This window comes from Rhynchophorus ferrugineus, unplaced genomic scaffold, assembly GCF_030347505.1.
Source record: "Rhynchophorus ferrugineus isolate W39M unplaced genomic scaffold, kcgeb_rfMv2 rfM2, whole genome shotgun sequence".
In the NCBI taxonomy this organism is placed as follows: domain Eukaryota; kingdom Metazoa; phylum Arthropoda; class Insecta; order Coleoptera; family Curculionidae; genus Rhynchophorus; species Rhynchophorus ferrugineus.
This window is the reverse complement of record NW_027472581.1, coordinates 73,180,706-73,205,961: the sequence shown is the minus strand read 5'-3', so window position 1 is coordinate 73,205,961 and position 25,256 is coordinate 73,180,706. Positions and strand designations below refer to the sequence as shown.

At 29.9% G+C, this 25,256-nt stretch overlaps 1 protein-coding gene across 1 annotated transcript in view; it reads right to left on the bottom strand.

Moving 5' to 3' along the window:
* The window catches only part of LOC143190373 (tachykinin-like peptides receptor 86C), a 209,139-nt gene that overhangs the window by 83,864 nt on the left and 100,019 nt on the right, over window positions 1–25,256 (bottom strand). Inside the window, exon 6 of the mRNA XM_076394618.1 lies at window positions 6,691–6,841. Coding sequence (XP_076250733.1) covers window positions 6,691–6,841 — 151 coding nt within the window. The remainder of the gene's footprint in view (window positions 1–6,690; window positions 6,842–25,256) is intronic.

Sequence of the window (25,256 nt, the reverse complement as noted above, 5' to 3'; positions counted from 1 at the left end):
CGAAGTATTATTTACTGCGTTTAGACCGTTACAAGTAACGTTTCAGTACATAGGCACAACAAAATTGTTTTCAGCAATTTAAAATATTAAAGAATTATGTTTTTTCTCACCATATTTTTAGTTCTAATCATGTCTGCCTCTTTGTGGGTAGCTGTTAATGCTCCCTTAGCGGGCTTAGGTTCCTAGATTTGGGTTCTGGGAGTGACGCCCCTGGGGCTAGAATTTTTCTTTAAGCAGAGCCGTGATAATAGCTGAACATCTCTTCAGCATTACTTTTGCGGTGTCATAGTATGCTGTCATAGAACACTGCTGCGGAAACTAATTAATTTTGAGTATCACTACATAGTATAAAACAAAGTCGCCTTTTCTGTCCCTATATCCCTATGTGCGCTTAAATCTTTAAAACTACGCAACGGATGTTTTGATGCGGTTTTTTTCAATAGATAGAGTGATTCAAGAGGAAGGTTTATATGTATAATACATGCATAATATACTAAGGCAACATTGCTAATTTTAGAGGTTTCTAACGTGATGTCGTAAATTAACCTATTTTTTTAGGCTTATTTAGCAATTAGCAAAAACGCTGCTTAACCCTACCAGTTAGATCAAATTAATGTACTACAGTATTGTACACCATAAAAAGGTCTACAAAAAAGTCCGCGATGGTATATGTTTATCTTTTAGGGATAACCCACATTAACCATTTTTATTGTTTACTTTTTACGTGAGAAAATGGCTTATTTACGAAGCTATTTTAAGCAATACGGCATTAATCCTTATCGAATTAAGTACCTTAAATACAGTGTGCAATTAATATAGATCAATATGGTTCCTTACAGCATGTAAATTAAACAAATATTTTCGGAGATATTACAAATTTAAAATTTGCGTTTAAAAATGTGTAATGTAATAAAAATTGTATGAATTTAGATATTCCAAAGATATCAGGAAATCTTCATAGTAAGTATAGGGGAAGAGGAATTGTTTTACTCCAAATTTAATGCGTGCAGGCCAAGGGCAGTAATGAATGAACCAAAAATACTGGATCGATTCTAATCATGTTTTCATTGAGTGACATAGGCATATATATTTTATGCCCGTGCAAAGTCGGAGCGGGCCGCTATGTTTTTATATACAACGTTCATATTTTTTCTGTAGTGTATTTAATTTAGTATCAGCATTGCACCCGTGCGAAGCCGGGGCGGGTCGCTAGTATTTTCTAATACTTAAAAATTATATAGTTAATATTGACGATGATTCACTTTTCATACATTAGTTACTTCAAGTGTAAATCTTTAATCATGGTTTGTATCGTTAACATAGGTGTAGTAGTAGTGTAATATTAATTTTCTTCAGGTGTTCATTTCTTAAAAGCCATAGGTGCTATGTCTTTTTTCGTCTAATTTCGTCAACCCATTTTATTTTCCTTTTCTTTTCCTTTTCCTTGACCCTGTTTAGCAGGTAGTAAAATATCCCAGATTGGGATTACAATAGTTTTTTCTTCTTTATGTTGATTAAGGCTGCATTTTCTACCCCTGTGTCTCTAAACCATTCTGCTATCAGATGCTCTTCCATGTTTTACTTTATTTCACCATCATTAAAGACATACTAGATTTTTTGTAGTGGTACTGATGTTGTAGGACGGAATAGACAAGTGAGGAGAGTCTAATCCAAGTGGCAGCGTTAACAAGATGACGTAATATGTCGCACTGCTCGTGTTGCAGTTCAATTATTGAAAGAACGTTGGGCTAATGCATAATTTTCCAATTTGGGCTCGTGGATTGGACCCAAGATGGCCACTGGGTTATTTTGTGTAGCTATAAGCCAAAGACAACTTAGAGTTTTCAAAACAAGACATTTATCTCGGTGTTATCGATGAACGGATCAAAGTATTGAAAAAAGAGATATTTAAAATTTAACCTTCAGGTAGGACTACATTCGAGCCAGAAGACATATTCAGAGAGAAATGGCAAGATATTTTCTTTCTTATAATATTGAATTCAGAAATTTAAAAAAAATCCTTTTTAAATGATTCTTTCTGCATTTTTAAATTATATTTTTGGCCTTTGGAATAAACATAAAATTGACTGTGGAATAAACTTGAAGAATATTCGTTATATCTTTTCGTTCTTAGCCACGTTGGTTCATGTTCATGTTCAAAATGAAAATCTGGTAACATTGTACCGCAAAATTCCAGCAGGCAATTTTGAATCGAAAAACAAATCCTTAAACTTTACATTTGAATCGATGTAAAAATAGAATTGTCACATTTTATGGAATGGAATCATTTTATATTTCTTGCAGAGAAAAATTCTGTGTTAAAGAAAAAATTGACATATGTAAAACTTTGATCCCAACATAGATTAACAAAATTCGAGAATCGTTAATTTTCGTTGCTTACAAGTTTACAGTTCTGAAAATAATCTTACTTATGATACATTCTTATAATGTTCAGTGGCGTGGTAATTTACACTTATTAATACTTGAGAGCTAATGGAAATTAGATTATTGAGATAGTTTGCATATATTTTAATATGTTTTAATATATAGACATTTATTATTTTAATTAAAGTTAAGTATCAAATACAATTCTGATCTTATATTGAAAATACCGTGAAAACAAGTTGTAGCAACATATCATTTTTAAATTTGTCCTTTTACTCTATTACATGAGAGAAACATAAAGTATTAATTTAATACGTTGTGGTCGAATTTCGGTCACAGGGCGATCACTAGTTAGTTCTAATATGGTTTACTCAATATAGTTAATTTAATATTGTTCATATAAATCCTATTTATAGTGCAGCTATCCAGGGCAAGTAAACTAGTATTATTTCCAATATTTCCACATATTGCGTACAAAACCAAATGTTGATATTACAATAAAAGTAGGGTTTATAAATCAGACGTAGAAAAACAGTCGGTGCCAGAAAACTAGATCAAGCAAACATTTCAATACCACGAACGCATTTTAAGGAAATATGAATAAAATAATGTTTCTACATTTTTTTGTTAAACGTCTTCACTGTTACGTTATAAATATCGATTTTATTTATCTATATACAATAATATGTTTTAGAAAATCTTTTATTAAAAAGTATAATAAATTTTTAGTAATAAATAAGAGATTCTTTATTGTATCTAGATATTACATATATAATTCAAAAAATATTTATAATATTTCAGAAATTCTAATTTAGATTAATATTTCTAATTTTAAGAAAACAATTGAACTTATTCTTATCAATGAATCATTGAACTGAATGGTATTCTTTTTCATTAATATTTTAATGTGTTGAATGAGAATTTTAGGTATTGATTAGTATAGTTTTTTTTTAAATAAAAATACCAATATAAATAATTTCAAATTTAAATATATTACATATCATGGTATAATTTAAAGATACAATTAATAATGGAACAGTTTTCACTTAACGTTCAAGTCAAATTTTTTCAAGTATATTGGGCACCTTTAGTAAGAATTAATACTCAATATCACTTTTGAAACTAAAACAAATTGTCTCTCACTAATACAATGCATTTTACCATCAATTACACTGTATGACAATTGTTTTTGTTCTATAATGCTGAAGCCAAAAACTTAAACGGATTTTTTGATAAAAGTTATGATAAATTACTACTAGAAATATAATTAGTGCTAAAACGTTTAGTGAAGTACTACAAATAAAGACAGTATAAAATTTCAAATCATATTTAGTTATTTATATTATTATTTTATAAAAAACAATATATATTTACAAATAGACAATGAATCGAAATATAATTAGTGCTAAAACGTTTAGTGAAGTACTACAAATAAAGACAGTATAAAATTTCAGATCATATTTAGTTATTTATATTATTATTTTATAAAAAATAATATATATTTACAAATAGACAATGAATCGAAATAGCTCAGGTTTAAGTGGTCAATAGAAAAAATGAGCTATATATTCTGAAAGAAAATAACGAAATATTAACTTTTCCGCTTGTGAATAGTATCATCCTCTTTCATTACAAATCAGCAGTAATCTGCTAACATTTTAGCATTCCATCTTCTTTAAAATGTTCTTGTATCTGTTTTATATTCTGATGAAAGCGTTCACCTTGCTCGTCATTCAAATTTCCAAGATAAAGGGCTATAAATCAAAATTGGAATGCTCGAAATATATTTTTAAAGCTATTCTGCATCCCATTGTTTTAAATATTTGTAACAAGTCATTCACTAAAAACTCGGCATTTTCAGCTTTAGGATTGCCTAAAAATCCATGAATTGCTTTCTTTATAAATAATCAAGCCACTAACTCTTTCGCGGTAAGATTTTAATCAAATCCATTGTTTTTATAAGTTTTCTTATTTGTGGGCCAACAAAAATGCCGTCTTTTAATTTAATTATTTCTTTTCTCTTTAATATGTTCTTTTAATTTAATTAATTTAGTTTAATTTATTTAATCCATTTTTATCCATGGTCTTGACAACATTTTTCATTAAACCGAGTTTAATAAGTAAGCGTGGAAAAATGACATTTTCTTGTGGAATAAGAGGTTCATATTTAACGTTTGATTTACCACAAACAAAATCAGTTCTTTTTGGCCAATTTTAACTTCATAGTGGTCTTTGGTGTCTCTACTGTCCTACAAAAAGAGAAAACAACCATATTTCGTTAAACCTCCCTGTAGTCCGTAAATTAGTTTCGTGTTTTCGTACGGTTCTTTAAAATCACTGAATATGTGATAGTTATGGAAGGATAACGGCCGTCATTGTGGAACAATACAGCTTTTAGGCGTAAATAGTGTATTTAGTGTAAATACACTATCACTAAGGAACGTCACGTGTTAAACAACCATATCAATATGTTAGACAATGTTTTTAACAATGCAATAAAGAATTCAAGACACGTAATCTTAATTATGTTAGTGAAATTGTGTCACCCAGTGTCATTGGTTTACAAATCCAAATTGCACGAATTTGAGTTTGTTTATAAAATTCTTAGGAAGTGATTCTTTTGGTAGGATCTTTTCTTCAAAAGAAGTCCAAATAGACATATATTTGAGTAATAACTCCAACGTTATTCATTCATTCATTCATCATTTTACTTAGTTTATCATTCGTTTATTAGTTTAATGGAATATTATTTTTTACATTAGGACACTTTTCCTTAATTCTTAGCTAAATCAGCGCAATAATGATTTACAATACTGTGCATTTTTTATAAGAAAATGGTTTATATTGTTGAATGTATACCCGGAAAAATGTAGTCATCACGTTACCGGTGATGTTGATTTTACCGCCTTCACCATATAGGAAACCTGAAAGCGCCAAGACAATGTTTGTCGATTTATAACCTGTAATTATTAGCACTAATGTTTTGAAGAATTTTGCAGACATTTGACAACTGGGCGACTTTTGTAGGCTGATTCGGTTTCATGTTCGGACGCTTCAGATAACATTGTGTCTCTTTTTAACTATAATAAAATAACAAGGAATATATTGTAAGGTATTAAAACAAATTTACAAACTGTAATAAGCAATATATTACCTTCATGAGGAGTTCACTGCTGTTTTGATAGCCTATATGTCCCTTGTATGAATGTGATAATTGCCAACTTTCGGACTTCCTAAGTAATTATTGAAAAACTCTTGTCTATTTTGTTTATAAATTTCTAAAGTTGGTGCAAAGGAAATATTTTTTCATTTGAAAGTAGAGATATTTTGTTGTGTATATTTTAATACGTTGCCTATATTTTAAAATTATTATTTAAAATTTCTGAATATAGAGAGAAGGCTTTATGTTGTTAATGGAAGTTAGTATAAAATTAATACATCATTGTCTTTTATGACAATCCAATCTTTTATTTTTCTAAATTTACTGGTAAACCCCTAGCTAAATGATTTATGTGCTTCTGTCATAGCAAAGCTATTTGATAAATTGTATCGATTTCATCTCGAAGGAGGAAGAAAATATGGCGCGAGAACGACCAAAACTGCAAGATGGATTCACCGACGATCAGATTTGAGTGTTATCCTTGCTTAGTTTTATATCTTTTAAAGGAGATAGGATTTGATTGATTATGTTGAATTACATACTTATCTTTAAGTATATTCGAGCTAATTTTATCATTTTTATATCTACTGTTATTAGTTATATATTATAATACTAATCAAACGAAAAATTAAATTCTTTTTCATGAAATGTTTCAATTGATGCTGGAAATATATAATGGTTCTGGTGTTTTATTCACGACGCGTTGAATATAAAAAGGAAAAGTTGCTTTTGCGGAAAATCATAGTAATAGTATTTTCTGGAACCTTATCTATATATGCGTCACCATAGTTATTCACACACATTTAGTTAACGAAACGATATTTCAGAAATATTAAAATATTTTGAACTATGCAATTTTAGCGCAAACCATATAGTTATATAGGGTGGGGCAAAAGGCCCGCTACCATTTTGCTCACGACGACTGACGTTTAGCTCAGTTTCGCTTTAGCCATCGTGTTGTGTAGACGTCCAAATTTTATTATGGAGTAAACGCCACGAGAACGAGCAGAAATAGTGTCAATATTTATTGAAAATAATCGTTCCATTATTGCCACTCAACGGAAATTGCGTCAATGGTAGCAGGATTTTTGCTCACCCATTATTAAAATTCATTTCCATAATATAAAAATAAGTATATTACTTACTTTTCGTTTTGATCGTATGGATTCAACTTGTCGCTGGGTCATTTCACCTATTGATCTTGATCCCCATAGAACCTTACCCATAATTGTATAACATAGTGACATTAAGGTCATGGGAACTATATAGGTGATGAATAGGAACAGCATTTGATACCTGAAATATAATTAGAGAAAATATTTATTCCATAAAAAGTAAATATTATTTTTTATATACCAATGTAATCTCATAACGGACATGATGACTAATTTGGAAACAAACTACTCCTATTTTAACTTTACTAGGTATTTACACAAAATAAATTGTATTTCTGCAAAAGAGTGTAATAATGTGATTTTAAATCTGCGCCATAACGTTACAATTGTAGTCATGTATGTGTGTGATGTGACGGGCTAAAAATTCGATTTTGTCATAATACATTAATTGAAATAGATTGAGTTATAATACATAGAAGAAGTTGTATATTCACGTTCAAATGAAGATAACATTAGAGATATGTGACTAAATCTTAAAAGGCGATACCCCGTAGCTTTATTTTTATAATGAGTAATTTGCTTTTACAACTTCATTTTGTTGTATTTACTGTGATTACTACCTTTGTAATATGTGACGTGTCTGTGTTAACAGCAAGTGTAAACATAATATCGAAATTTATAATAATACCAATCAAACTTCCGATTAGATTCATTTTGTTTTGTTCATTCTAATTACAAACTTGTTATAAAAAAAAACAAAAAAAATGATTGTTAAATTTTTCTACGATTTTTCGTATATTTAGGTTAGCAAGTTCACTGTTTGATGCTAAGAATCCTAATAACAACATCAACATATTGGTTCTGTATATGTCTTTTATATTCTCTTGTGTATTAATTTTATCACAAAACTGACCTTATATCATTCAAATAAAATCGAAGAACGCTGTTATTTGGTTCTTTCTGACTTATTGTATTTAATATAATATTTTTTTGTTCGTTTCTCAAAAGTTGTGTAAAATTTAAAAAATATTTTTGTTGCAATTCTGTATAATATGTTAATATATATAGTCAACGTTTTTTGTAATTCTTTATTACTGCCGATCATAATATTAACATTATGTGTGGTAATACACATGCCAGTGATATTACTAACTATAATGAATAGGTGTTCGTTATGCATTCAGATCGCAAACATTTTATTCAGTCATTCTTAAAGGTATTGGGACTAGCGAAATTTTGAGGTGGGGACTCCAATATTGTCTAGTTGTGCCCGGTGTTTGATAGTCGCAACTCCTTTTTATTGCAAAATAAGGGTATTGTTTGAATCCTTTCGTATTTCATAACTTCCATCCAGCAAGTAAGAACTCAAAAACTAAAAGTGAGGAGGATTTAAAGAGAAATCATAAGTTAAATTAAAATAAACTACCACTGCATGCCAATAGCTATTAATAAGACAGGTCTACAAAACAAAATCTGTTTGAGCCGCCTCAACTGATTTCTATGTATTCTGGTATGCTGGAAAACTAAAATAATATGGAAAAAATCCAGAACGCCTTGATTTAAACGATTTTGTAAATGTAATAACTCGTTTGCACCTTTACCTCAATTGTCAAGAAACGTGTAGTACTATGATAAAAAAATAAGCTATTTTTTTATTCAGAACACCCGAAAACATTGGGGATTACACATTAGGTAGCTAAACCTAACAGCTCTTAGATTTTTTACAGCTCTACGTATTTATAAACAAACAGTTAAGTTTAAACTGTTTATTAAAAATAGTGTTTATAAGAAAACAACTACCTATTTTTAACTATATTGATATACTTAATCTGAATCTTGTTTACTTAAATCTGGAAGGTAATAAGACTGGAATCTTTGTCAAATATTCAAACATTACTACTTATTAATGTAGAAGAAAATTAAAAAGAAAACCAGAAGAATTATTAGAAAAAATACAGATTGAACAGGATCCATCCTCTTGAACTAGAATTAAAAAATATCTTAATCGAAGGCTTATATTAGATTTCTCCAGGATTCCAGTGGATAGAATTTTTAATTTTAAGGCTTCAGAATTTAAGTTGTTTTTTTTGTGATTCTTGCTATTTTTCATGCATCTACCGAGAAGGAAGTAATTTGAATGACCATTTTTTTGGTGAACAATCTTTATGTTGATTTTAACCGATTTTGCAATATGTAACTGAATATCATATATTTACTGGCTTTCTGTTTCTATAATGATCTAGTTTTTTGCGTGTTTAAAATTCTTTGGTTTAAACTTATTACTATTTTTCGCCTTCCTACAATGTTAGTCTTCAGTTAACCTCACTATAAAATATATGCAAATTTCTCTGTAAGGAAATAAATCTAACTCTTTTTGCGGTCCATTCTACAATTTAAACATAATTTATTGTCTTGTTTAGTATATTGTCTATTTGCAGAATGCAAAAATAACTTTAAAATTTTAAGTTATATATATATAATTTAAAATTCATTACATTCGCGTTTTGGTAGTATATTCAGATTTGATTATAGGAAAAACTACGTTTTATGAATATATGGAAGGAAAATAAGAATTGAAAATATATTCCGTATGTGTGCGACTCATATAAAAGTTTCTATGTAAAGACACTTTCCCATGAAACTACTTATTACAGTAAAAAAATTGGAATAACCTGCCGTTTCATGGAAAGCAATTTCCGTTTTTATTGGACAAAAAAATTAATATTACAGGCTTTTATTAGTTTTTATAGGCACTTTGATATATAGTTTCGGAAAAAAGTCTAAAAAGCTCTTGATGTAGAAGCTGTTGAAGTAAACAAAAGCGCCCTATAATTATTTAAAAAGGCCAGTGAAATTGATTTTCGGATAATGAGTTTGACAATAATTTTTTAAACTGAGGACGTATGTTATGTTAACGAAATTTTTTTTTCTGTTAAATCGCTGTTAGTAACGACGTGACTTATTTAAATGACCATCACTTATTTTATATGGTCAATATTATTGAAGAGATATGTTAATTTTCTTTAATCCATTAATTCTTTTCCTCCTTATTTTTATAACTATATTAGTGATTATTATATAATATAATATTTATTGTTATATAATATATAAGTTACTCCACGTTGTTTACGATCTCAAGGAGAATAGAATAAATTAATTCATGAGAAAAATCAAGTAAATTTTTAGTCTTATTACGGAGCCATTTTATTTTGCTTTGTGCTTTCCTGTAATTTTAACCGTTAGCTAAGAAAACCACGTTAACAATGCTAATTTATTTAGGTGTGCCATTATATATTTAGAACATAATTATAGCGCAACAGAAATGATGTTTAAATTAGGCGAGATTGAAGCAGGGACATATTCTAATCATATTATAATTTGTTATGTCCACAATTTTAACTGTCCTGATAAGATCAATATCGTATTATATCAGGATATAGTATTAAGAATTACTAGTGATCTTGCTGTGGTCGAAATTTGACCACTAATTTGAAGTGACAAGACTAAAACTTGTTTTCACAGTGTTTTCAATATCATATCAGAAATGTATTTGATACATAACATTAATTAAAACAAATGTCTGCATATTAAAACATTAAAATATATGCAAACTATCACTGTCAAGAAATAACACAGTTATAAACATAAGTATGGAATAATAAATGAAATAATAGGTGTTTATATATTAACACAACAATGAACCCAATTAGGTAATTTATTTTTTACAATTTAGAAATATATATTAAAGGAATGTATATATGTTTGTATGAATGTCTTACAAACCTTAGGTCTAAAAAGTAAATAATCAAAATAATTGATACAGGGTTCAAATAATAAAATGTCATATCGTCACATATCTTTTTGCATTAATCATTAAATACCTTAATATTTATCAATGCTTTAAAATGTTTACAAATGTACTGTTAATAATTCATAATTTTTTCTATTTGTCCTATGTGTTCCATCTATGCAAATTATGAAGTTAGTTTCACGTTAAATACTGCGTATTTTTATTACTTCATTTATGTATTCATATAGTCCTTATCTTTTAGCCATATTTCTCTTTATTCTTTTTTTTTTGTTTCTTCATTATCTATATTTTTAAATAAAATTGCATTGTTTTTTACTTATTTATTTCAGTCTTCGATTTTGCTTTGGCAGATAGCTCATCTTTAGCTTTCTAATTTGTCTCCGAATTAAATTTCTATGAAAGTATTTTATAGCTGTTAATATTCTATACAATATTAATTTTAACTCTTGATCCACCCATTAACATTTTTATTATATGCAATATTCGGTTAGTGCTTTGCTAAGAAATGCATTATATGTATTTCATTATACCAATGAAACCTGAAATAAATCAGAAGTCAATGCCATTAAAATTTACAGATATATCTTAACAACCTTTTGATTTACCTTTAGTACAATGGTATACTATGTCTCTAGAACCACATCAATTAATAACAGCCCTTAAGCAAGAGCAAGACTAAAACTTGTTTTCACAGTATTTTCAATATCATATCAGAAATGTATTTGATACATAACATTAATTTTCCTATGCAAAGAAAATGTAAAATATAACTTTACGTGACCATTCTATTCTTAATCGTTTTTATACAAACCTAATTTATCTTATAATCTTTAAAAAAACCTTTATCCCCAGCGAGATTCGATCCTAGTACGTTATTGTCAGCGAGTCAAACTCTTAGTCCGCACGGCTACCCGTTGGGTTTGTTTATGTATTCTGTGTCACCGATGTGACTGCTATACCAGTTAGCTTGATTTGAGCGTTTTTTTGTTTTATTGGAATATAACTATTTGTAGCAAATATTACACAAAAGTATTAGGCCTAAAAATTCTTCCTCAATATAAGCTTTAACTGTGCCAAATTGAAACCAGTATTCAAAAAGGGAGGCAAAATTTTCGCTAAGCCGATCAATATATAGATATATCAATGCATATAAGTTGTGAAACGTTATGGTTTTTTTGTGGTTTAATGTGAAAAACCTTTAATTTATTTTAAAGCTACTTTATTTTAACGAAAAGAAGTGACCACTTATATCGAAATCACAAATGACACTGCCAATTAATTTCTATTCTAATACAAAAGAGACTTAAAACACCCACAGCTGTATTAATCGAGCAATATAACATATCACTCTTGAAGAAACGATCAATAGTAGTCATTATACATTATACATAGTCATTAAAACTATTTTATTTTATTAACACAAAACTTAATGAGCCGAAACCACAAAACGATTCCCATATAGTGTAAACATATCAAGCAAAATACATCAGGCTGATTTCTTAAAATATCCAGGACCTATTAATCACGCTACATAACATGTATATAGATATAGATAGTAGATAGTTGAAAAACAAATTTAACAAATCATATTTTTGTGCTTCGGCAAATTTTTATTTTTATGTACTCTCTAAAATAACATTTTCAAGTGAATTTTCTTTTATTTTAATATAATAAGTGGTATAACATTTGGGTAACTACCAAATTGTCAAGAAACGCGTCGTTCTATGACTAAGAGGAAGCCATGTTCAGATTCAGCACATGCAAAAACATAATTACGTAGCAAAACATAAACAGCTCTTTGATTTTTTTTGCAGATGTGTGTAATTATTTATGTAGTAGATTCTTGCGGAGTGGGTTAATAATTAACATTAGAATAAACACGGGATGTATTAATTACGTTATATAACATTACATTTTTCAATAAAATCTATTGAATCATATTGATACAATTATAACTACGTATTATAAGTGTAAAGTATTGGTCTAGTCCATATACTCTAGTTAAAAAAATATGTTCTCAATTTTTGTTCATATTTCATAGAAATAATTTATATCCTGGTTCTTCTAAGTTCGAGCTTCTTATTAAGTTATATATCTTAGCTCATCATACTAAAGGATTTATGGAGCAATCCTGTCTTCCTAGTTATACCAGTTCCGGCTGCTCGTTACTGATTACTTCTCTAAATAGGCAAGCCTCGTTTATTTTACTAATAAGTTCGTTTAAGTTATTCCATTGGTGATGTATATTATTGAAGAAATAACATAATTTAGGTATTATAATATTTTTGACTGTTATATGTTTAATATTATACTATTATACGACTTTAATATTATATACATTTTAATCATATGTTATATGATTAACTAATACGTTTGGTCCTTTTTATAAAAATATTATAGGAATTTAAATACATTTTCAAACTTGCGTTGATAATAATTAGATGCCGAAATTTGATCTGTGCTTTGATCTTATTTTTCCTCAGAATTCTGCTTAATTAATTGTTATTTCTGTTTTTTATGTGTTGCTTCTTATAAGTTTTTCTTTTTCGTGTTTGATCTTTCCTACTTCTGCTGCTATTCGACACATTAGACATGTTTAGAATATCAAATTCAGCATTTCCAATAAATGCAAATCCAAAATTTTAAGTATTTGTTTGAGCTATAAATGAAGAACGAAATTAATTAGCATGGTTTAACTTATTTTTTTTCATATCAATCAAATTTTTCTAAATTAAGTTTTCTACACATTTGTCACAAAATGTGTCATTTTTTCAATAGATGTAACTGACCATTGGGTAGAATGAAGAGTTTTTTTTCAAGATATGCTAGGAGGCTGGAGGAAAATATAAAAAGGATTTTGTAATATGCTTATATTATCTAGAAACTCACAAGTGTCGATTTGAATATGAAGAATATGGAATAATCAGTATATATATTCCTGTAGCGATATTAATCTTTCGGATAGAAGATGAGATGGAAAAAATATGAACAGCTGAAGCTAACCCCTAACAGCTGAGAAGTTTTTCGAAGAATATGGTTATGATATCAATATCAGGATAAGGATCAGAATAATCGTTACTCATTGCATCAGTTTTTTAAGGGTGGCCGTTTTCAGGAATGTTTTTAACATTTTAAAATTTTGCACCGAATTTAAATAATTTAGAATAAAACAGCTAATATGAATTAAAATAATAGTTAAATAAATAGTTAGGACTTAATTATCAACAAGAAAAAAATCTTTTAATTACTTTGATAATATGGTATTTACATATGTATGCGTCATGATATTAAGAAGTTCACGATATGTCGTTATCGGAATAATAATCGTTAGCAAGTAATAGTATTTCCAAATTTCCAATTAAGGCCTAACCAAATATGATGAACTACGTATATTACGTCTAGTGGAGTGTAAAATTTTAGTATTATTAATATGGGAAGGATTAATTAAGTTAGTGTGGTCTTAGTAAATCACCCCTAGCAATATTCTGACGACACATATTTGTTAATAAGTTAAAGTTGCAAATTACCTTAATTTTTGTCTACGGTTTTTTACGAAAGTTTCTCTGTTCACTTGCTATTTTATTTAAAACTTGTTGGTCGCTGCATATGATTTTATCTTGTATTGGCATTTTCATATTTTCATATAAATAGCCTCTATTCATAGTACTGAATGCATATCAATATATGCGAGAATTTTTAAAGGAATAATGCGGACAATATAACTGAATCTGTTGGATCAATAGGGAATTCAGCCTTTACTTATAGATATGTATGATACGCCATATTTCATATAAAAGTAATTTATTACGTACCGATAATCACTTTTTTCAGACGCCAGGTTCTTTTTTAACGTTTAATATTAGAAACTTTTATAGAAAATGGAAGATTTTTTCGTTATAAAATATGTAAGAAAAGCTGGTCAGCTATGAACTTTATTTAAAAATTAATTTAAGACACTGACATATTTTCATAAAGCTACAGAGATGATGACATGAATCAGCAGTCACAAAAAAGTATTTATTCGATGAAACAGGACTAATGGATTTGTAAAAACGATATTCATAATTCATTTCATTAAATTAATAAATAACTAATTATACATTTTCTACTTCGGTGACTAAAAGAAATGTCCTTGGATTGGAAAATGTATCGGCTTGTATATAGATATATAAATATATAGATATCATTTTACGGAATAAGAACTAGACTAGAACTAGAAACTAGATCTTCTATATAATATTGTCGGCATATCACAATTTCTTCATATAAATAGCCATGCTTTTTGCAGTTTATAATTCATAATTAATAAGCAAAATAAATTATTTTTATGATTTTGCGCCTAACGTTTATCGTTTGGTGTTTACTGGCGGCATATATCAGCAAGCGCTTCAGGAATTGAAAAATAGTTCTGTTCAAACCACCGCGGAATGCAGACGTACCTTTTGTAATGCTCTTTTGTAAAAAAAAAACATCTGAGTTACTATGGGTGTCATAAAAGTGCCGGTCATAAAAAGTGAAAACCTAGTTTTCACAACCTTTATAGGGTGAGAACGTGATTCAAAACGTGAAATATGAAATTTATTTTTTATAAGCAAGCCTCTACTTTCTATATGACGTGAGTGAAAAAAATGTATGTTCAACATTTAATAACTAAGTGATCTGTACCGTTAATTTCAATACATAATGACTAATGCACAACACTTTTCTGTCGATTTATTAATTGAATCACCCGCGATTCGAAATAAGGATCAACTATCAATAACTGGAACCCCTCAAATGCACGAAGAGAACACCGTTACAAACAGAAAATGCTTGACACGTCTCGAAGAATGAGTCATCCGAAAACAGACGAATATCAGCGACTATTGGCTTCAAAAACCCATCCAAACTTACAACAGTTTCAGTTCCCTGACAATAGAGATAGAAGAAAACCAGAACAATAAAGAATACCAACCAAAAGCAATTCGGACCACCCCTAATAACAATATATAAGGTAGGGGTTGTTAATCTTAATGATTCTTAATCTGCATGACTTGTTCAAGACAATATATAATAATTACACAATAAAAACAATCGGGTGTGAAACAATGAAGATTCAAATGTTTGACCCTGAGCATTTCAAAGTTAAAAAAAAGAATTGGACAACAGAAACACGTAATACAATAGTTTTCAGCCAAAGTCCGATTTTTTTTTATGTGTAATGCGCCAGATGCCAAGCATATAGGCATACCAAAACATCCTGTCGCAAGATATATAGATTTGTGAAATACGCAGGAGAGCATGCGACCAATGCTTGCACGCGCAAAACACGTGACGATAAAGTGAAATGAATGTTGACAATCTTACAAATTTTAGGGGATGCCTAGTCCATAAAGCGTTGCTACACAAAATTTATCCAGAACTGAGAGAAAATAGAAACTTACAGCCTCCAAACCAGCTCATACCATTTAAAACAGGGTGACGAATACACTGACCTACACCTAATATATTGGGAAGTTCCGCAGGGCAGTGTTATATGTTATCTATTGTATACAGCTGAGCTACCGATCTCAAGAAATATTACTGTTGCAACATATGCTGAAGATACAGCGGTTTTATTATCACACGAGGATCCAATATCAGCAACAAGAAGCCTCCAACTTCATCTTAACAAGGTCGAATTGTGGTTGAAAACGTTGAAAGCAAATGAGACAAAATCTACCCATGTGACATTTTCACCCTTTATAGAAGAACATTGTCCCTCAATAAGATTGAATAATTATGAACTTCCGCGAGCAGGCAACGTTAAATATCTAGGAATGCATTTCGATCGACGTTTGACATGGAAAATACATTGTGACAAAACGCAAACAGCTTGGGCTTAAACTAAACCAAATGTACTGTCCGATAGGGCGTACATCTGAATTATCATTAGATAACAAAGTTTTGCTGTATAAGTCAATACTTAGGCCCATTTGGACCTATGGTATTGAACTATGGTGTACTACTAGCAAATCATCGTCGATGCCTCATATTGCTTATCCAACAAACTGATTCAGCGCTACATCCCCATAGAACCCATAACGAGTCTGATTCAGAGTGTTAGTGCAAAGTATTCTGAAAGACTATTACTGCATTCCATTACACTCGCCAAACAGTTAAATGTGCACGATGATAGTGAAGTGCGTAGGCTCAAACGCAAACTACCCTACGAACTGATTAATAGACACGTAGAGTGAGATTTAATAATCTCTAGAATAAGCTAGAATAGTTTTTAGAATAACTTAGGATAGGCTTTAAATTAAGTTATCTAGAATAGCATCTACAATAAGATTTAGATTATAAGTTGTACAGTAGATCACTTACTGAAGTGATCTTCTACATGACAGGATAGTTATATAACTTAAATCATATAATAATACTTATTATACAATACTATTGCCGGGCAGATTGATGACGTTCTAGGAGATAAAAAAATGAAATCGAGGAACAGTAAAAAAACAGTAAAGATTAAAAAGCGTTTTTTTTTTTTGGAAGCCTGTATTTACTGGGGAGATTTTAAAAAATAGTAAACACGAGTAGTAGAATGGAATGGCTCTAAATCATCATCCCAATTGAATAACTGTGCTCCGTTGTATAAGGATTGTTAAGTTGAATACAATATTGCAACTGGTGCCGACTGTACATTGAATTGTGCTCCCAATGTTTCTTCCTTGAGTTCCTTATGGTCACTCAGAAAGCGGAATAGAATAAGAGGTATATCTGCAACCTGATTTGCTGTTACTTCTGGGTAGGAAAATTCTCTTGTTTCGAAAATAAACATCCGCTATTAAATTACCACATATTTCATCGGTTAAGTTAAGAGGTTCGCAGTATTTTTAAACTTTAAACAATTTTTACGATCGAAATTATTTGTTCTTGATTAGGTTAAAAACAGATTATCTTGAGTGCAGTTATCAGAGACATTCACAATCAAGGCTATTACTGGGTGTATCATAGCAACAAGTGTGGGTGTGATATTATGAAATCAGTATGGGGTTCCGAACTCTAAGCATCTAGCCCACAGGATTTACTAGGTATCTCAGATCCAGATATTTTTTCATATTCCATCTAACCTATTGCACTAATTTTATATGCACATAGTGATTATGGTTCCAGCCCATAAAACTTGATTCCTGGTAGAGACAAGATCCATAAAATGGCTAGTGGGAAAATTGTTAAAGAAATTATTTCTAATTTTATTAATATTAGTACTTCTTTTAACATAGTTGATGAGTTGCTACCTAGGCAGGAGTTTATTTTAGCAGCAGGGGTAATTGTGAAAAAACTTCTGAACGTTACCCCTTGACAGATCTATTTTCCTATAACAGACGTTTATTCAACAACCTACTCCTCAATCCACTGAAATTGAATAATATAAACTGTTTAAACTTTATATTTTTTGTTAAATCATGCTGTATACAAAAGCCCAATAACATTTTTGTCACACAGTATAATTTATCTGCTTCTTGTAAAATGTTGTAAATGTAACATCCTTTGTAAATGTAATTTAAATAAAAAAAACTACTAAATTGATTTTGCTAAAGGAAATTTGAATGTTGTTTGTTTACGCACAATTACAGGTGATTACGTCTGTCGGATCCAGTTTCCAATTAACTGGAGTTGAGTGTGAACGAGACAATACTTTATCATATAAACAAATTTGTAAGGTTCGTTACAAAGGCAAGATTCGAAATAGATACAGTAGAAGTACTGTTTTTGTGTAGCTATTAATTAATGTTAAACAACGTCAAGCCAACGTTTATATTATACAATGTAGTGACAAAGCGGAACAAGATTTTAGGTTTAAAAAAAACTATTATACCTGATAATATTTGCAATATTGTAATTACATATGAAGTATTATTAACATACTAACTGTTTTCGATTAAGAAAAACTTTTCTTTATAGATCTCTTTTTTATGTTAGAAGTGTATTGCGACCGACCTGTCATAGCCGTAATTTAAATGGGAAGAACTATGTTATAAATCGTGTTTTATTATAAGGTGCATTTCAGCGAGGTCTGAGTAGAAAAGTACAATATATGTACGAAACTATTTTTTATCATTCAAATTCAAATTTACTAAGTTTTCGAAATATAGGTTCATAGAGAAAATAATTTTCCAAAGGCCCAACTTTTGACAGCAGCATTCCGCACAGCATTTCCGCAGCAGCATTTTAAATATAAATTTTTACTAACTTGCAAAGTTGTATTATTTGTTCGTTAATAAGAGAAAGTTGTTATAAAAGTGCACAGTATGGCTGATAATTTGATGTCACTTTTGTGTTTTTTTGGACTAGGAATATTTATCATGAAAGAATAATATAAATTATTTTTTAATAATCTATCAGTAGCTCGCTGAATCGAATGAAAAGAGTGTGGATAATTATTAACAATATTTAATAATTCAAAATAGTTACAGATTAAGGCAGATTTAGAATTTACTTTGGAATATAACAAGGAGTCATAACTAGGTGTATATCCTGAGAAATATAATAATAAGTCTTTAATATCGGAATAAGTCAGGGCAGGACAATCCATTCTTTGGTTTTCTTTAGCTTCAAGTATGAAAATGTCGTTAAAATAGATATATTTGCTACATTTGGTGATACTGAGATATTTTTTTAGTTGGCATATTTCCAAAAAATGTTTCTAGATTGTAATATTAAGTCAGTTACGATTAAGTTAAGGGACATGGCTTATATTTTTTGCTAGGATTGCTTATTTTGAATAATGCAATAATTATTGCTTGTGATTTCAGCCCTGGCTTATTGCCCCCCTTGTTTGTTGATTTTGAGTTGTTGTTAATTGAGTTTTAATATCTGTAATTTTGTGTTTTCACAGTTAAGAATTTGGTGGATAATCTGTTATAGTTGTTGTTGTAAAGAAAAAAAAGTTCTCTCTAAATTATCCTTTTTAGCAATGGCTACCGAGGTAAGGCATATATAATAACATTTATTCATTCGCCATTGCAAAAAGTAATCGAATTCTTCAAGTCTTTATTCTAGAATGGCACGAAATATCACAATTTAAAGAATAAATATTTAATTTCATATTTATTTAGAAAATTAAAAAACTCATTATGACAATTACCTGAGAGATATAATAACAATACTGCATATTGCGGTCGGGGATATCAGTACAAGTATATTAAAACAAAATATAGATAAATATCAATTTTACAAGAAGTATGTTAAAATTACAATATGTTTATTACGAATTATATTATTGACTTCCTAATTTAAGTAGAAATAGTGTTATTCCTCATATATTTGTAATGATGTGTCTTATTTTTCTGTCAGTGTCAAGACAGAAAATGAGATATGTAATGGCAGTTTAGAGATCTGTCTGGGGTAGGATTGGGTAGGGATTTTATCAAAGTATTGTCGTGCTCTAAGGCGCCTAGGGAGAAACTTACACTGGGTATGTTTGTGAAACTCTACACGAACGGGATGCCTGATTCGAGGTGAGTGTTGATGTTCCTCATAAACGATGCGGCATTGAGTAACGCGCTGAACGTCCGGACTTTTTTGGATTGGAACACTTGGAGTAGTTCAAGTTGTCTCTCAGAGACATACCTGTACCACAACTGTGCTCCATAGAGACAGACTGGATGGACTAGCATTTTATACAGAGTCGCTTTCTGGGGGATTGGGAACCTCTTGGTTCGCCCTATTTAAGGTCGTGTGTATGTCACACCCATTCTGAAAGTATACTGTATCTCTTTTTATTCACCTTTTCTAAATGGCTTCAGGGCTTTTTCATTTTCCAAATAAACTAGATTCCAGGCAGTGGCGATAAAAATTGAAATAAAAATGCAGAAATTATAAAAACCGTATTTTGGGAAACAAATATAAGAAAATATTTTATAATCTTATTTAACAATTGTACTAATTTATCTCTTTGACATCCTAGACAACAGGGTTTGATAGATTTCAGCAGGTAAAGCTTGTATAAAATAAGGTTTTAATTAAGTATCAGCAGGTTTTTTTAATGAAAAATGAATTTTGATGGTTACACGTTATTTCATCATCTGTGCTAATAGTAAAAAAATAAAATAAATAGTAAAAACGGTAGGTGATATTGTTGTAACATGTTGCTTAAAGTTGCAGGTCCCTTGATCGTCGTCTTTATTGTTCCTTATAACCCGTCATAGATAATTTAAAAACCTGCTTATTAATTGTACCATACATGATGCATGTTTCGTTTGGTTAGAGGTTTAGTTAGTTACATGCAGTCCAGTTGCTTATTTATTCAATGTAAATAAGTGACTCGGTCATGTCGGTTTCACCATAGGATAGACTAGTTCTAGGAAGATGAGGAATCGTTCGCCTTTCATACAGGTCCGAACTATCGTAATCTGTCTCGGGACTAGATCCTCAACTGAGCACTGATTGTCGATATATCTTGAACATGTATTTTATGTTTATATTTTAGAATTAACACCTTGTTTATTAAATATGTGGAATGGTTTCCAATTTTAATTATAAAGCTGTTTATTAATATTTTTTTGAAAGTTCACTCTTTTAATGGTATTTCCAAATTTAACTTAAATTTAATTCTAACGTGATTACGTTTATAACAAGGGTGTTGGGTATTTTTATTCTTAGGAAAAAATCAATTATAACGAAACCTCGACAATCTCGTTTGTCATTTGCACTAACCCGTTTTCCCTTTTGTTTACGTACGTTTTCTTCAAAAAAATCCAAAATAAATATTTGAAGCGATTACATTCGTAACTGGTCGATATTCACACAAAATAAACGACTGTTATTTTATTGGTGGAACAGTTTATGTTTTTTAACCGAATGAATGGAGCTGCTCGTGAAATAGAGCTAGAACATCATACATTTTAAATGAACCTGGAACGGAAAACAAAAAAAATATTTTAAGCCGGCATTATGGCTGTGCTTAATGAATCAGCAATTGAAAAGTTTTTAAAAAATCATGGAAACTATTTTATTTAGCTTTTTTTAAACAATTGTTAATATTTTCATTGCGATGAAGCTAGGCTATTTACATATCCTATGGGTACAAATATGTCTCTAACGACAAATACAGTCGCCGTTAGTTAATTAATGTCAAGTTGTCTGATTTAAAATGTTATGCCGTAAAATTACGTTTTTGTTACAAAAACTCTCAAGTATTAGTGTAATTTGCATCATGAGCATCATTTGCGTAAACATTTTATTCTACTACTTTAATTTAAGAAAATTTTCATCTGCATTTAGTTATTCCGGTTTTAGAAATATTATAGATTTATTTATGTCAAAACGTAGTGAAAGGTTGAAGACACGGAATTGAAAATATGGTATAGTTGAAAGTGAGACCAAGTGACTGTGCAATTTATTAAAGCTGGATGATATCTCAAAAGCAGTCGATATCTGCATGGAAATATTTATCCACTGTTTATTTTGAGTAAAATATACTTATCAATTTTCTTAATACCTAGGAAAATATAAAAAATCGACATCTATTTTTACACCTTCTAATGACTATGCATCAAAAACAAATAAATGTTTTGCAATGTATCCATCAAGGATATTTCTGGCTAAAAACTAACAAGTTTTTAGAAGTACATAGTAGATATAGCCCCAGTCAGCTACTTTCTCTTTCCAGCACTTAAATTATCACAACGTATCTATTTGGAAATACAGCCAATACATTTGAATAAATAATATAAATTTTTTGTTTTATTCAACAATGTTCGTCAATTATTTGACATACTACAAATCCGAATAATTCCATATTTCGTTGTCCATATTTCAATAGTAAGTCTATACGTGTTGCAATAGTACGTTATACTTAATGCGCCTCTGGTGTAAGAAAAAATCCTTTTTTAGAAATTTCACTTTATTCAGCTATCCGTCAAGTTGCAGTGTTCAGTCGGGCGCCATTTTTGATACCTTTTCTTGTAAAACTATTTGTTTTTAAGCGACTCTTCGACCCCCGCTGTCAACTTGCCTGAAGATTTTCTGATTCAGATATGTAGTAGGAATATGTATATATTATATATATAGAGATATTTCCACCACTGTTACATACCGATGTAATAAATATTTTTAAATTCGCTTCAGCGTCTTTGCGAATCGCCGATGCGTTATTATTTTTGGTTCAGTTCGCGAAAAGATAGCATTCACTTTGGAAGCAATAAAAAATTAAAAAAAAACAAATTTCATAGAATATTGTTTCAGTTATTATTTTTAAGAATGTGTAGTTAAGATTCAAGTTCAGTTCGAAATTAGTTCAGGATATGTTTGTCTTTATGTTAAATTGTGCATTTGATGTATTCCTGGTTGTTCGAGGAAGAAAAGGAATTAAGGATATCGTTTTTCTGTGCTGTTGATCCAACAAGACCCTATTTATTTCCTTTAATATTAAATAATGTTGAACTAAATTGGAAGAAATTTACAATTTACAGTTCATCATAAGCTGATTGCGGTAGCTGCGTTGCTCAGCTACATATTGCTTCGTTTTCTGCTTCACGTAGACACAGAGAATTACGAAAGAGACACATTTTATAAATTATATATACAGGAAAATTGTGTAGCAATAAAAAAAGTTCATGGGCCATTAATATGTTTACAATCTATTGTCCAGCTAAGCATAATAAAATGGTTGAACATTTCAAAATCTTTTCAAGTACGTCAGGTAACAAATTTATCACCGTAGGAGATTACAATGGGAAATATTTAATATGGAGCTCAATATTAATAACATATAAATGTTGAGAACTGCTTAAAGCGATGAAAACAGATAATTTACAACATATCTCTACCGGTGAACCAACATATTGACCCTCAGATAGAAATAAACAACACGATACTACAGAACTTTGTGTTCAACAAATACACTGATCCAAAAAAAGTGTCGGGCAAAATTATGTTTTGGTTTATGATCTGATCATTTACCAATAATAATCGATTTTTCAAAAATTATCATGAAATATAAGCCCCTTTATTCAAATAAATAATTTGCGATTATTTAGAGAAAAGCTAGAGAGAACCACTTCTCTAAATTTAATTTAAAAAACCGAAACTGATATAGAAGCAGCAGCAATAATCGTAATAGGAAATATACAAGAGGCAACGTGTTTCGTGATTCCTAATTGTGAGATATATCCGAAATCCGAAAGAAAAACCATATATTCAGTAAAATTCAGATAATATTATGGAAAAAAAAGGAAGCGAGGAAAAAGGAAATTGTCAACAATTAAGAACTGAGAAATTTTAATAAAGATTAATAAGCCGAGGGGTTTGGAAAAACGAACAAAACCAAGGAATTCAAGAATATTTGAAAAATCTGACATTAACCGGGTCCGATACAGACTATCCGTTATGGAAATCAATAAAAAACTCAAAAGACCCAAACCGCCTATTAAAAACAAAAGTTATAATTCGGCTAGAACCAATAAAGAAACGGCTGACATTTTCCTAAGCAGTGCACTTATCTTTTATTTTCACGTCTGAGTAATCTAAAGATGAAGAAGAGAAATTTCCACTTCCCAAATTCCTATTTCAAATGTGTCTACCATTTGAGAAAATCACTATAAGAGGAGAACAAAAATTACTAAGAGGGAAAGAAACTAAACAAATAACAGTAAAATAAGGAGAGAAAGTAAGTGTAAGAAGCTCTTGGTTATGATATAATACTCGAGAAAATATTACATGAAATATCAGGCAAGGGTACAATAGCTAATGTAAAAAGGTGTTGGTGTTGATACTCCGTACCAGATCTGTTATGTAGTGATACAGCGTGATATTCTTTTACATCGCATAAGGAGTGTAATCTATTCAGTAGTTATTATAAGAAATGTTTGTATAGGATTTTACCTCAATTTAGTTCCATTGTAGTGTTTGTGAGGTATTTTTAAAACTTTATTTGTTATCACTTTAAGCAGACGTCGTGAAATATAACATTTTCAGTATTGAACTGGAAGGTCTAGATATTTTTGACATGAAAAATGTTATCTGTGGCTGTATTTCAAAATAGTTTCTAAAAAGGTAATCTATTTGAGACAAGTAAAATATGGGATATATTTAAAGTAAAAGGGCTCTTTACGTAGTAAAGCAGTTTGGATGGTGTTTTAGAAAAGTTCGCTCAAGAAACGAAGCCTCTTTTTGTTATCTTTAAAGTGAAAAATATCGCGACTCTTGATTTACCTTTTTCGTTTTACTAAATTTATTTTAAATTTGCTTAATATTTAATATTCATGCTTTAATTTTTTGGCTGGTTTATTTTTATTTGTCCCAATGCCACTTTCAAGAATGTAGGGACAAATGACACCGCTGAAATAAAATTCGCATTAAGTAGTAACATTTTGGAATTCTCTTGCCACTTATTTTATGGCAGTGTATATGACAATGGCTATATTAACATTAAAAATGAGTCTAGGTGTATAAATATAATTTTTAACCATAATTGAGATTCTGTTTCAAACGCACTTGTTTTCGATTATCAGTAAGTTCTGTCTAAGTTGGATTATGTTGGAGTTTGAAGTGCAGTCCCACTAGCTCACAGCTAATGGAACTATCGTAAGATATCTAATGGCGTTTATTAGATTTCAGGTGAGCATAGCCAGCTTCCAAAGCTGTCTAAAATAAGGGTTTTATACATCTAATTGTTTTCTCCATAAACTGTTGAAGTGCGAAAATCTTATCTACACAATCGCGATAGACACCAGATCCTCCTGCTTTTCTTTAGTACTGTATAATTTTCATTAGTACTCTTCAGAAAATTTATAGGGAGGATTATATTTCAATATTT